This window comes from Mauremys reevesii, unplaced genomic scaffold, assembly GCF_016161935.1.
Source record: "Mauremys reevesii isolate NIE-2019 unplaced genomic scaffold, ASM1616193v1 Contig3, whole genome shotgun sequence".
NCBI lineage: Eukaryota > Metazoa > Chordata > Testudines > Geoemydidae > Mauremys > Mauremys reevesii.
Genome location: NW_024100840.1, coordinates 1,419,143 through 1,434,336, shown reverse-complemented (window position 1 = coordinate 1,434,336; position 15,194 = coordinate 1,419,143). Strand labels below are relative to the sequence as shown.

General features: G+C 45.9%; 1 protein-coding gene across 1 annotated transcript in view; it reads right to left on the bottom strand.

Annotated features, from left to right (window-relative positions):
- Positions 1-1,373: 1,373 nt before the first annotated feature.
- LOC120393762 (GTPase IMAP family member 4-like) overlaps positions 1,374-15,194 on the bottom strand; it is an 86,234-nt gene continuing 72,413 nt past the window's right edge. Inside the window, exons 3-6 of the mRNA XM_039518260.1 lie at positions 10,443-10,495; positions 9,594-9,712; positions 3,678-3,740; positions 1,374-2,347 (exon numbers count right to left, since the gene is read on the bottom strand). Coding sequence (XP_039374194.1) covers positions 1,374-2,347; positions 3,678-3,740; positions 9,594-9,712; positions 10,443-10,495 — 1,209 coding nt within the window. The remainder of the gene's footprint in view (positions 2,348-3,677; positions 3,741-9,593; positions 9,713-10,442; positions 10,496-15,194) is intronic.

The window sequence follows — 15,194 nt, the reverse complement described above, 5'->3', positions numbered from 1 at the left end:
ATAATAAATTATATCTGAGATAGTGTGTCCTACAATTCAGCATTAAGCTAAGATTGTGTCTACACCGGCAAGTTGCAGCACAGTAAATCAGCTCCCAGCACAGTAACTCCCGAGGTGTCCACACTGGCAAGGCACTTAGTGAGCACTAACTCCACAGTTGCTGAGCTCTAAGTAATCCACCTCGACGAGGGGCGTAGAGCTTTCTGCATCATGGCTACAGCGCTGGGGCGTCAGTGTGCACTACATGTTACATTACTGCGCTGTGACTGGCCTCCAGAAATGTCCCATAATCCCTTGAACTCAAGTGGCCACTCTGGTCACTGTTTTGAACTCTGCTGCAGGCGTGTGGATATCCTCTTTCAAAACTCCGTTTCTGACAGCCGGCTGCTTATCTACTCCGGGACACAAAGCAAACCATTCCTGTGGCATGCTCCTGCTACAGAGGCAGGTGTGGGTGCGTGTGTGTGTTGTGGGGGGACTGATGTCAGAGTTGCCCCCTTCTCCCTGCTGCTGTCTGAACTTACAAGACAGCATGCTGACACACTCTCTGCCCCTCAAAACACACTGTCTTTCCCCCCACATACACACAGCACCCTGTCACACTCCCCCTGCCATTTGAAAAGCAGCTGGCAGTCTAGTAGGATGCCCTGGAGCAATGGGATTGGGAAACCTGCATCATGTGATGCTCGGCCTGCCCCATTAGGCACTGCAAACCCTTCCCAAAGCTCCCTGTGACCACTTGCACACTGGGATAGCTACCACAATGCACTGCTCTCTGTGGCATTGCAAGAGCTGCTAATGTGGACATGCTCCACAGTCACAAGGAGCACAGTGTGAACACACAACAGTGCTTTCCCTGCAGCGCTCTGTGAGCAGCACAGTAACTGCAGCACTGTACACCTGCCAGTACAGATATCGCCTAAGTAGAGTCATCAAGTTCTAAAACCCCAAGTGCTGCCATAAGGTTAAATACAAATAATAGATTTTATTTTCATAGCGTCATTCATAATTGATGGAAATTATCACATGACATTTCACAGCAAATCAAAAGCTAAACAGGAAAATATAGAAGAAGTACATTACATGATTACAGTTATAGGAGATTGGTATATCTCCAATTATTACCTTTAGCTGTAACCAGAGTCTTTAATGGAACCAACACACATTGTTAATAAAAAGCAAATGCTAATAGCTTCATTTACTCATATTTTGTATGAATTAGCCATAGTACAAAGCTGAATAAGAAGCTGATACAAATGTAAACTTCTGTGAAGAAAAAAAAATAGCAGGTTAAAGTGTTACAAAGCACTGAAACTCCATTCATCACTATTGAAAAAGTAGCAAGAGAAGGAGAAATTACAGTAAGTCAATCATTACTGAAACCAGCCTGTGGTTTTTGAAAATACAGATGAGAATTGTTTTAAAATAGCTTTTATTATATTAACATCCTCGGCAGCTTTTTTCTTGAGTTCAAGTAGCTTTGCCTGGTAGCTGGTGTTTATTTCCTCTAAATCTTTTTCCAGTTTTTGTCTTCGGGCCTCTTTCTGTTGTTTCAAAGTGTTTTCATTAAAGGGGCCTTCTTTCTGTAATTTCTCATCTATTTTCTTACAATCCTCCTTATACTGAGATTCCACTTCTTTTATCTTTTTTCCCTTCTCTTCCTCATAGAGTTCTCTGAGCATCTCGATGTTTTCTTGAAGTTTCTTCTGAGCATATTCATACATGTCATTAGTATAATGTGAGCCTCCATTCTGTTGCACCATCTCATCAATCACTTTAATCAGCTCTGAAATCTGGCCTTCCTGCTCCTGTCCTGTCAGTTTGTTGTTGAAAGCGCAGCGCCGATTCCCGCACTTTCCTATCAATCTCTGAAGATCTTTGTCATTGAGATCGTCTAAATACTTTTCTAAAGTCATATCACCTAAGTCATCTTTTCTGGTGAACAAGAAGACCATGTACTCCACAGCTTTTTCTCCAAAAATATCTTGTATTCGTTCAACTGTTTTTTTCTCTTCTTCAGTGAAACGACCCAACTGCATCACCAGAACTATAGCATGGGGTCCTGGGGAGGAGACTACCACACAACGCCCTATTTCTTTCATAGTTTCTATTAAAGATTTTTGTGTGTCAAAAAGACCAGGCGTATCAATGACTGCAATGTCCTTGCCGTTCCAATCCCTTTTCTCCTTCTTACATGTCTCTGTTACCGATTGTGCTGTGATTTTAGAGTCAAACAGTGTCTTACCAAGGATGGTGTTTCCCGTTGCACTTTTCCCACATCCAGTTTTACCAACAAGAACAATCCGTAGTTCAGGTTTCTCAGTGCTCAGTGTGGCAGCTCTTGGGCCTGGAAGAAGAAGTTTGACAATGTCATGGTAAAGATAATAAAGTAACAATGGGTGAGTTTGGAGATTTCCCTTTCTGTAATTATACCTGTTGTAAGGCCTTAGCTAACTGGCATGGAAACTTTTTGCATGTTGGAGCGGAGTAGCAAAGTGGGTGGTTAGCACTGACAGCCTGTCACATTTGGAGGCCTTGGCTCAGATTTGAGTGAGTTCTAAGCACCCAACAGGATTTGGGCTGGAGGGGGCCAGCGCAGGGATCAGGTGTTTGTGGGAGGGATGCTGGTCTGGATCCTTCTGTTCTGTTTTGGAATCACTGCTCACGGTGTGGTGTTGCCACCAGGTCTCATTAGCTCCCTGTCCAGCCTCTACCACACGCAGAGAGGAGCAGCAGTCACCAGGAGCCAGCCCAGCAATGTGGGAGCAGCAGAAAGAGCCCAGGGCAGGCCAGAGAATGGGCTCCCTCATTGTCAGAAGATGCCCAAGGAGATTAATTTGGACCTGACTTTCAGAGAAGTGGAGGACGCCCAGATCCCCCTGACTTCAGCTGCAAATGAGCCCCTTTGTTTTACTTTTTGGGGTAATGAGGTAAAAAGAGAAAGGAAAGAGACTAGGGAGAGAAAGAATGGAATACAAAAAAGATGAAAAGGGGAGTGGGACAAATAATTGGGACAGATGGATGAAAGGGAAAAGAGTGAAGCCTGGGGAGCAGGAGAAGGAAAATGGGAGTGAAGAGGGAAAGCAGTGAAGGAAAAGAGGGGAGGAGAGGAAGAAAACACTGTAGGAGAGGGACAGACAGTAGAAGTAGATGGAGGACATGCACCATGCCCACAATGGCAGCTCTCGTCGCTCTCAGTTAGGGGAGCTGATTAACACACCCAGGGAATAAATGCAATAGAGCTGCATTGCCCGGCTTTAGAGCCAAATCCCACCTTCTCCATTACCTGGAGCCCTTAGGACCTCCCTGGGGAGCCGGTCTGAACAGCAGCAGAGGAGCAATGGGATCCCAGAGACGAGTCCTCTCTCAGCAATGGCCACAGCATCCCCTCGGCTCTTCCCCTTGCATGGAGTCTGCCTGGCACTCGGCTAGGGGGAGTTACAGCAGGGGAAATGGTGCCTTCCCAACTGTTCCAGCCAGTGAGGCCGTTCAGCAACTGGGTAACAGCCCAGGACACTAAATGGGCAAGCAGCACAGGGAAAGTGTCTCTGGCTGACCAGTACTAAGTGGAGCTGCCAGCTGGGGAGGATGGGCCTGTCAGGGTGAAGAACAGCCACCGAGGGCAACTGGCCTGGGAGGGGGAGAAAATGGCTCTTTGTGATTTCATTAATACTCACCTTCCGGGTCCCCTCTCCCTGTGGTGTTGGGCTGCACCAGGTCAACAGTAACTGCCCTGGCCCCTGCATGGGGGAGAAATGGGGGGTAGGATCTGTGGAAGGCTCATTGGAGCTAAGTTGCATGAGAGCAACTGGGCTGGCCCACAACATTTTGGAACCTGAGGCGGGGAGCTCAAATGACGCCCCAATACCCCCTCGCTTGGGCCAAAACTTTGAAAGGTCTCTTGTGCCCTCCTTCCTCCAGCACAGCACTCCACCATCTCTGTGCATCTAGAGCAGAGAGAATAGATATGCACCAGCAGCAGACACAATTTTCTACACTCTGGGTCCTAGTGGCACCTCCCCCCCAGTCTGGCACCTGAGGCAGCTGCCTCAGTTCGCCTCATGGTAAGGCCAGACCTGGAGAGCAAGCTGTCCTGCCCACTAGTGACCCCCTTACTCTTGATCACGAGGAGCTGCAGAGTCCAACCGAACCTGTATCCACATCCACATGACTGTCCTCAGACCAATTAGGTGGGTGCAAGGATGGGATATGCCACAGACACAGACCATCCTTCCAATCACACCCAGGAAGCTGAGATTGTCTGTGGAGCTGGTGTAAACCACACACCTTCTGGGTGTGGTGTCTGTCCCATCTAGTGGCACTGAGACCACTTATTGAGAGAAAAAATGAATCTCATAAGAACATAAGAACATAAGAAAGGCCGTACCGGGTCAGACCAAAGGTCCATCTAGCCCAGTATCTGTCTACCGACAGTGGCCAATGCCAGGTGACCCTAAGGGAGTGAACCTAACAGGCAATGATCAAATGATCTCTCTCCTGCCATCCATCTCCATCCTCTGACGAACAGAGGCTAGGGACACCATTCTTACCCATCCTGGCTAATAGCCATTTATGGACTTAGCCACCATGAATTTATCCAGTCCCCTTTTAAACATTGTTATAGTCCTAGCCTTCACAACCTCCTCAGGTAAGGAGTTCCACAAGTTGACTGTGCGCTGCATGAAGAAGAACTTCCTTTTATTTGTTTTAAACCTGCTGCCTATTAATTTCATTTGGTGACCCCTAGTTCTTGTATTATGGGAATAAGTAAATAACTTTTCCTTATCCACTTTCTCAACATCACTCATGATTTTATATACCTCTATCATGTCCCCCCTTAGTCTTCTCTTTTCCAAACTGAAGAGTCCTAGCCTCTTTAATCTTTCCTCATATGGGACCTTCTCTAAACCCCTAATCATTTTAGTTGCTCTTTTCTGAACCTTTTCTAGTGCTAGAATATATTTTTTGAGGTGAGGAGACCACATCTGTACACAGTATTCGAGATGTGGGCGTACCATGGATTTATATAAGGGCAATAATATATTCTCAGTCTTATTCTCTATCCCCTTTTTAATGATTCCTAACATCCTGTTTGCTTTTTTGACCGCCTCTGCACACTGCGTAGACATCTTCAGAGAACTATCCACGATAACTCCAAGATCTTTTTCCTGATTAGTTGTAGCTAAATTAGCCCCCATCATGTTGTATGTATAGTTGGGGTTATTTTTTCCAATGTGCATTACTTTATATTTATCCACATTAAATTTCATTTGCCATTTTGTTGCCCAATCACTTAGTTTTGTGAGATCTTTTTGAAGTTCTTCACAATCTGCTTTAGTCTTAACTATCTTGAGTAGTTTAGTATCATCTGCAAACTTTGCCACCTCACTGTTTACCCCTTTCTCCAGATCATTTATGAATAAATTGAATAGGATTGGTCCTAGGACTGACCCTTGGGGAACACCACTAGTTACCCCTCTCCATTCTGAGAATTTACCATTAATTCCTACCCTTTGTTCCCTGTCCTTTAACCAGTTCTCAATCCATGAAAGGACCTTTCCTTTTATCCCATGACAGCTTAATTTACGTAAGAGCCTTTGGTGAGGGACCTTGTCAAAGGCTTTCTGGAAATCTAAGTACACTATGTCCACTGGATCCCCCTTGTCCACATGTTTGTTGACCCCTTCAAAGAACTCTAATAGATTAGTAAGACACGATTTCCCTTTACAGAAACCATGTTGACTATTGCTCAAGAGTTTATGTTTTTCTATGTGTCTGACAATTTTATTCTTTACTATTGTTTCAACTAATTTGCCCGGTACCGACGTTAGACTTACCGGTCTGTAATTGCCGGGATCACCCCTAGAGCCCTTTTTAAATATTGGCGTTACATTAGCTAACTTCCAGTCATTGGGTACCAAAGCCGATTTAAAGGACAGGTTACAAACCTTAGTTAATAGTTCCGCAACTTCACATTTGAGTTCTTTCAGAACTCTTGGGTGAATGCCATCTGGTCCCGGTGACTTGTTAATGTTGAGTTTATCAATTAATTCCAAAACCTCCTCTACTGATACTTCAATCTGTGACAGTTCCTCAGATTTGTCACCTACAAAAGCCAGCTCAGGTTTGGGAATCTCCCTAACATCCTCAGCCGTGAAGACTGAGGCAAAGAATCCATTTAGTTTCTCCGCAATGACTTTATCATCTTTAAGCGCTCCTTTTGTATTTTCATCGTCAAGGGGCCCCACTGGTTGTTTAGCAGGCTTCCTGCTTCTGATGTACTTAAAAAACATTTTGTTATTACCTTTGGAGTTTTTGGCTAGCCGTTCTTCAAACTCCTCTTTGGCTTTTCTTATTACACTCTTGCACTTAAGTTGGCAGCATTTGTGCTCCTTTCTATTTGCCTCACTAGGATTTGACTTCCACTTTTTAAAGGAAGTCTTTTTATCTTTCACTGCTTCTTTTACATGGTGGTTAAGCCACGGTGGCTCTTTTTTAGTTCTTTTACAGTTTTTCTTAATTTGGGGTATACATTGAAGTTGGGCCTCTATTATGGTGTCTTTAAAAAGGGCCCACGCAACTTGCAGGGATTTCACTTTAGTCAATGTACCTTTTAACTTTTGTCTAACTCACCCCCTCATTTTTGTATAGTTCCCCCTTTTGAAATTAAAGGCCATAGTGTTGGGCAGTTGGGATGTTCTTCCCACCACAGGGATGTTGAATGCTATTGTATTATGGTCACTATTTCCAAGTGGTCCTGCTATAGTTACCTCTTGGACCAGCTCCCGTGCTCCACTCAGGATTAAATCTAGAGTCGCCTCGCCCCTTGTGGGTTCCCGTACCAGCTGCTCCATGAAGCAGTCATTTAAAGTATTGAGAAATTTTATCTCTGCATTTCGTCCTGAAGTGAAATGTTCCCAGTCAATATGGGGATAATTGAAATCCCCCACTATTATTGGGTTCTTAATTTTGATAGCCTCTCTAATTTCCCTTAGCATTTCATCATCACTATTACTGTCCTGGTCAGGTGGTCGATAATAGATCCCTAATGTTATATTTTTACTAGAGCATGACATTTCTATCCATAGAGACTCTATGGAACCTGTGGATTCGCTTAAGATTTTTACTTCATTTGAATCTACACTTTCTTTAACATATAGTGCCACTCCTCCCCTTGCACGGCCTGTTCTGTCCTTCCGATATATTTTGTACCCCGGAATGATTGTGTCCCATTGATTGCTCTCAGTCCACCAGGTTTCTGTGATGCCTATTATATCAATATCCTCCTTTATCACAAGGCACTCTAGTTCACCCATCTTATTATTTAGACTTCTGGCATTTGTGTACAAGCACTTTAAAAACTTGTCCCTGTTTATTAGCCTGCCTTTTTCTGATGTGCCAGATTCTTTATGTGACTGTTCATCATCTGATCCGGCCCTTACATTATATTTCTCATTCCTCTGCTCCTGACTATAACCTGGAGATTCTCTATCATCAGACTCTCCCCTAAGAGAAGTCTGTGTCCGATCCACACGCTTCTCTGCAGCAGTCGGCTTTCCCCCATCACCTAGTTTAAAAACTGCTCTACAACCTTTTTAATGTTTAGCACCAGCAGTCTGGTTCCACTTTGGTTTAGGTGGAGCCCATCTCTCCTGTATAGGCTACTCCCATCCCAGAAGTTTCCCCAGTTCCTAATGAACGTGAACCCCTCCTCTCTACACCATCGTCTCATCCACGCATTGAGACTCTGAAGCTCTGCCTGCCTACCTGGCCCTGCGCGTGGAACTGGGAGCATTTCTGAAAATGCCACCATAGAGGTCCTGGATTTCAGTCTCTTCCCTAGCAGCCTAAATTTGGCTTCCAGGACATCTCTCCTACCCTTCCCTATGTCATTGGTACCTACATGTACCACGACCACCGGCTCCTCCCCAGCACTACACATAAGTCTATCTAGATGCCTCGAGAGATCCGCAACCTTCGCACCAGGCAGGCAAGTCACCATACGGTTCTCCCGGTCATCACAGACCCAGCTATCTACATTTCTAATAATCGAATCTCCCATTACTAACACCTGCCTTTTCCTAGAAACTGGAGTTCCCTCCCCCGGAGAGGCAACCTCAGTGCGAGAGGCAACCCCAGCACCATCTGGAAGGAGGGTCCTAACTACGGGAAGGTTTCCCTCTGCTCCCATTGACTGCTCTACTTCCCTGGGCCCTTCTTCCTCCTCAACAGCACAGGTGCTGTCTAAGCGGAGGTGGGACAATTCTACAGTGTCCCGGAAAGCCTCATCAACATACCTCTCTGCCTCTCTCAGCTCCTCCAGTTCCGCCACCCTGGCCTCCAAAATCCGTACATGGTCTCTGAGGGCCAGGAGCTCCTTGCACCGACTGCACACATACGCAACCCGCCCACAGGGCAGGTAATCATACATGCTACACTCAGTGCAATAAACTGGATAGCCCCCACTCTGCTGCTGGGCTTCTGCCTGCATTGTCTCCTAGTTAGTGAAAGGCTGGTTTACAGAAAGTAGTTTTGGAATGTAGTTTGGTTTATAGGTTTTAGGATTTTAGGGGGGGCTACAGGGAAGGGGTTATGGCCGGCGAGGGGTTCCCACTCCCTTCCCACTCCCCTTCCAAACTCCCTTGCGAAACTCCCTGTTAGCAGCCCCTGTTCGCAAAGCTCCCTGGTCGCTTGTGCGCGGCTTTATAAAGCCCTGGCCTGGCCTGAGTGAATGCCCCGCCCACTGAGTAAGGCTCAGCCAATTACCAGAGGCTTCGAGCTTTCAAACCTGCCTCCAACTGCCAGCCAGAGCACACGGTCCCTCAAACAACCAAACAAACAAACAGACTGTTTGTTTGTTTGGTTGCATCTCCTCTATAGCATCTCCTCTATAGCATTAGCTAAGAAGCTGCTGGCTTTTAGCTCAGGTAGTAGCGGCTCATGCACTAAACTTTACAGGTCTGCGGTTCAATCCTGCCCATTGATGACTGGGGTCTGTTGACATTACACTGGCAGGGCAGCCTGGGAAAAGTTCCATGTTTGCAAAATCTGGAGAAATGCAGGGAGAGGGTGGGAGGAATTAGGAAAAAATGGGAAAGAATTTGGGTTTTTTTCAGGGCAGTTGTGGGACTGACTGAAGCCCTCAAAGGGGTGGGATTGAGAGAGAAAACCTTTAACCCAGTACAGCTCTGTTGGGTGAGTGTGAACTGTCAGTTCCAATGTAAGGACTGCTCTTCAGTGAACCACTTTTGGTGTCATCCTGGACCATAGAAAACAATTTCCCACATCACAAAACCACTGCAAGATTTGCCTTGATTGCTAGACCATGTCTACACTATAGTTTCCGTGAACATAACTTTTGTCACTCAGAGGTGTGAATAATTCACACACACCCCCAGCAATGTACATTACACTGACTGAAGCACTGGTGTAGGCTCTGACATATTAGTGAGAGAAGCACAGCTACCACAAGGCTAGAATAATTAAGCTGACAGGAGAGCTCTCTCCCATTGGTTTAGACCATCTGCACTAGCAGCGGTATGGCAGCGCAGCTGCACCAATGCAGCTGTGCTGCTGTAAGCTCTGTCACGTACCCATAGCCTGCATCTTTGTTCCGGAGAGAGCCAGGACTGAAATACTAGGGTCTATCACAGGTCCAGACTGAGGTGTGTTGCCGGAGATATGAGGAGGCAGCTTAACACACACCAGCAGTCTGAAACCATTATCTGCAGAAGCACAGACATTTCAAACATTATCGTATCTAAAATGTAAGTACTGTACTGTCAGAAGCAGAGCTGGGTGGAATTTTCCGTTATTGAAAAATTCAAATGTTCATAAAAAGAAAACAAAACACATACAAAGTTTTCAGTCTAAATGCAGTTGCCCAAAAACAAGAACTTCTTGGTTTTCTGATGGAAAGTCAAAACTAGCCATGGAACACACCCACTTCTTAGGAAAAGTTTTGTTTAGTAGAAAACCCAATTTTCCAACAAAAACCAGCTTTGATGGAAACTTTTTGACCAGTGCTAGCGAGAATCCCACAGCACCCAAACCTGTGACCTAGCAACTCCTCTTGTTTTTACAACAATTTCATCTGTCCTTGCAGCTGAGCAAAGAGGCCAAACTGGGGAGAGGGAACTATTGAGCCCCATGCAAACCTGTTGAGTGAGAAGAGATATTTTGGGATTTTTGGATCAAACCCCCGTGCTAGCAAGGCTCTCAAGTTCATTACAGAAAATCACGAGCTGATAATTCATACAGAAATAAGGACAGCACGGGGGAAATGTCATTTTCTTACCTGTTTCGTTTTCAGTTTGCTTTCCTGGATGAGACTCTGGCTGAAATATTTGATTTAAAAAATGTGAATATTGCAAAATGATTAGAACTTAGACATAAAGAATGCATGAAATAGCAACGCATTGACCTGAGCTCCCTCAGCCCACTTTGGGTGTCGTTTGATTACATTTGGGAAAGCCACGTAGCAGAGGCAGAAGATCTGCAGACACGGAAGAGGTAGAGGAGTCACATTCAGGGTTAAAGGTGTTTCCAAGGTCAGGGACACAGTAGAGAAATGGAACAAATATCTGGGTCAAGAAGCAAGTGGTAAGAGGGGTGCAGCTGTGGTAGAGGAGGTTCTCTTTGCCTAAGAGAAGCTGCTCTGCCTTTAAGAAACTAAGCTGAGCAGAGATGAGGTGAAGCCACAACACAAATCTAATCTCCACATGAATTGTATTTATGTAACCCAGAGGTACTAAGAACACTGCGAGACAGATTAGCATGTCTGCTCTACAGCCTTAGTTAAACACCAGTTGGGTTTTGGTTCATGCAGTAGAGATTCATGCCTTTAGCTCCAAAGGTCCCAGGTTCAATCCCATCTGCTGATGACCCAGGTCTCCCAGTGCTACATATACTTTGCCTCAGAACATTTAATTCAGCTGCACTCTGAAATGATCCGTTTCTCATGATACTCACTGAACTTTGTTTTCCTCCCATAATGGATTCAGCTGCCTGCTAAAAAACAAAACAAAGCACAAATGAGACTCTCCTGCAGCTATTTACAGAACATCCAGCAAGGTTCTCCCCTGGCACACACTGGTGTAAATCAGGAATAACTTCACTGAAGTCAATAGAGTTACACTGAGTAAAGCAACAACGACAGGTTGTCAGAACACAACATTCAAGCAAATGCAATTTTTCCTTCACCGGAAAGGTTTGACAATGTAGAACAAGAGAGCTGATAGTAGTTCTAGGAAGTAAACACTAGTTTATTCAATCACTTATTTAAAACGGTTACTGAGACTTTTTCATTCTTAATATATTTTTGCAGGCTTCTTGAACACCTAATTCAGTTAAAGTCAAGAAAACCAGTTAATAACCATGAGACAGAGACCAAATTTAACACTATTTGTCTCATTGTTTTTGCCTGACCCTGAAACTAGGGGTCACCTAATGAAATCAATAGGCAGCAGGTTTAAAACAAATACAAGGAAGTTCTTCTTCACGCAGCGCACAGTCAACCTGTGGAACTCCTTGACAGGGGATGTTGTGAAGGCCAAGACTATAACTAAGAGAGAACTAGATACATCCATGGAAGATAGGTCCATCAGTGGCTATTAGCCAGGCTGGACAGGGATGGTGTCCCTAGTCTCTGTTTGCCAGAAGCTGGGAATGGGTGACAGGGGATGAATCACTTGAGGATTCCCTGTTCTGTTCATTCCATCTGGACCACCTGGCCTTGGCCACTGTCAGAAAACTACTTCCTAATAAAACAAGTTTCTGTGTAACTGCCATTTAACCATTGCACATTAGCCTCATGTAAGCAAGGCATAGGGCTATCTGCACATGCTTCCTAGCGCCTCTGCCCCTGTTTTTCCAGACCCAGCTATAAGTAGGGCTTTCTGAGCTGGGCTTTCTGAGGCAGGTGGTGGCAGGGGTGAGGTAGGAGGGTGTCACTGGCACACAGGCTTGGTGCCCTGGAACCACTCAGGATGAAGTTCAGACAGGACCCTCTGGCAGGTTGACACTCCTTAGGGCACACACACACTAGGGCAAGCCTCCTTGGCTTCTGACTCCTAGGTTTGATCTTGGAGTGTTCAGAACCCCTGTTTCCACCATGAGCTCCCTGCAGTGAGTCCACCTGGATAGGACAGCTGGGGAAGACTTATACATCCCACTCCCTCAAAGGGGACATGCACCCAACCTCTCAGTCATCAGTCACTCAGCCATTGAGGTAAAACAGAAGGTTTATTGGTTGGCTGGGACACAGAGGAGAACAGATCTTGTTAGCTCATCAACTCAGAAAATTCCATGTTGGGAAATCCAGAGCCCAGAACCCTAGATTTCCCTGAGATTTAGTCTAGGAGACTGATTCACTTCCAGCAGCCCACCCTAAGTCACACCCAGTCGCCCCTCCTCCATCCTGTGTCTCTTTCCTGGGCAAACAGGTCACCTGGCCTCCACTTCTTGTTTTGTTTTCCAACATATCCAGCTGGCTCTTGCAGAGGATGGGCCCTGGTCATCAGTTGCCAGGATACAGAGTGTTGGCCATTGTCTGTGCCCAGGCAGTCAGTCAGCAGTCAGGCCTGCCCCCTAGTGGACCTTGCAACAATCACACACCCTTGTCCCACCACCTAAACATTTGATTAACACATAAAGGAAACTGAGGCATACACGCCATATTCAGACAAAACATTAAGCACATTCCCACTTCATCACAGAGGGGAAAGAATTCAGAGCCTGGTGTGGGTTTGCTGAGTCTGCAGGGTTGCACTTGTCTGTGTTCTTAGCCTGAGGGCATCAGGTGGGAGAAGTTTCAGAGCTGAAGAGAGTGATTCCAAGCTGTGGAGAGATTAAGTAGGAGGAGAAAACCTGGGGGAAAGCAGGGAGCGAAGCAGGGCTGAGGGGAGTCTCCAGGCAGATAGGGGTTGCATTGGAAGGAGCTGGAGAACCTGGAGACGATTGGAGCTGGAAAGGGGTGGACTGGATTGGCAGGACTGAGTACAGGGAGAAAGGAGTCAGTTGGTGCATGGGTGTTTGTGTAGGAAATGGTAAAAGCTAGATTTGAGGGAGAACCTTGGGACTAAGAGAAAGAAGCAAAGAGGTGACAGGATGATAAATACTAGGGCTGTCAAGCGATTAAAAAAAATAATCGCAATTTATCGCGCTGTAAACAATAATTAGAATACCATTTATTTAAATATTTTTTGATGTTTTATACATTTTCAAATGTATTGATTTCAATTAGAACACGGAATACAAAGTGCACAGTGATCACTTTATATTTATTTTTTATTACAAATACTTGCACTGTGTACAACAAAAGAAACAGTATTTTTCAATTCGCCTAATACAAGTACTGTAGTGCAATCTCTTTATCATGGAAGTTGAACTTAGAAATATAGAATTATGTACAAAAAAATAAATAAAATAATGTAAAACTTTAAAATCTACAAATCCACTCAGTCCTACTTCTTGTTCAGCCAGTCACTCAGACAAACAAGTTTGTTTACATTTGCAGGAGATAATGCTGCCCGATTCTTGTTTATAATGTCACCTGAAAGTGAGAACAGGTGTTTTCATGGCACTGTTGTATCCGGCATAGCAAGACATTTACGTGCCAAATGCTCTAAAAATTCATATGTCCTCATGCTTCAACCACCATTCCAGAGGACACGCCTCCATTCTGATGATGGGTTCTGCTCGATAACGTTCCAAAGCAGTGTGCACCGACGCGTGTTTATTTTCATCAAGTGAGTCAGATGCCACCAACAAAAGGTTGATTTTCTTTTTTGGTGGTTCTGTTCTGTAGTTTCCCCATCGGAGTGTTGCTCTTTTAAGACTTCTAAAAGCATGTACCATACCTTGTCCCTCTCAGATTTTGGATGGAGCTTCAGATTCTTAAACCTTGGGTCGAGTGTCATAGAAATCTCACATTGGTACGTTCTTTGCATTTTTTCACCGACGCAAAGCAGCCCACTTCGGTGAATGTACTTCACTTGTAACCAAGCCCTCCTCCCCCCAATCACAGCTGGCACAGGAAATAAAGTTCATATTGTTCTGAATCCAAGCATTTTTATATAGGAAAAAGACCTGAGATCACAGGCACTGCTGAATAGTAAAGGAAGCCCAGGTGTACTAAGGGTCTGATAACACAGAGGAAAGGAGGCAAGGACAAGGTCACATAGTTTATTGTAGCCAGATAGATAAATCAAAGCTGTTTTAATGACAGCCTTCTGCTGCTTGACCTATCCCCTCTGTAGACGTGTGGACTCACCCCTGTGGCACCTCCTGCTGGTCTCTCAGGGAATTAGCTCAATTCAGCTTCAGAGCGCCCTCTGTAGGCCAGTGAACCACCTGTCCTCTGGCCCCCGTGTCCCTCCTAGGATCCCAGTGCTCTGTTAGCTGGGGTGCTGCCTCCTGGCAGTAACCCCTCAGTCTTATGGTCTCCCCTCTCCAGGGAACCCCCACCTACTATCCCCACCTCGCCTCAGTATAAGGCTACTGCCAGTTATTGTCTAGCCCCACACCCTGGTCAGACTGCCGTATCAACCACTCATCACTGACAAGGTTGGGTTTGGACCTGCTGCCTTGGCCTACCCCTGGGCTGCCCCCTGCAGCCCCCAGTACCTGTTGGCCTTATGCTAGGCCTCAGCCTGGGGCTTTCCAGGCTGGAGCTCCCCAGCTCCTCAGCCTGTCCCCAGCCCTGCTCCACTCAGATACTCGGTCTCTAGCTCCCTGCAGCCAAGCCCTTCTCCCTCTATAGGCAGAGGGAGACTTCTGTCTGCCCCTGGCTTCTCTGCCTTTATAGGGCCAGCTGACTCTGTTTGGGGCGTGGCCCCAGCAGCCACTTCCCCCAGTCAGCCCAGGCTTTTAGAGCTGCTTTCTTCAGCCACAGCCCCCTGCCAGGGCTAGTTTAAGCCCATTAGGACAGGAGCAGGGTAACCACCTTGCTACACCCTGGAGTTGAGTTACTCCAGGGTGCCCGGAGCCTCCCCACACTTCACATTCTTGGGCATCTGGGTGAGGAGGATACAGGACTTGGCGAGGAGGGCAAGTGGTTCAACAATGGCTGCAGCAGGGCTCTGTTGTCTAGTTGCCTTTCCTGTAGCTCCAGCAGATACCTCATCATGACCATTTGCTTCCCCATAAGCCTCAACATCTCCTGTGTGGTACCATCACTCTCACTGCATGTTTCC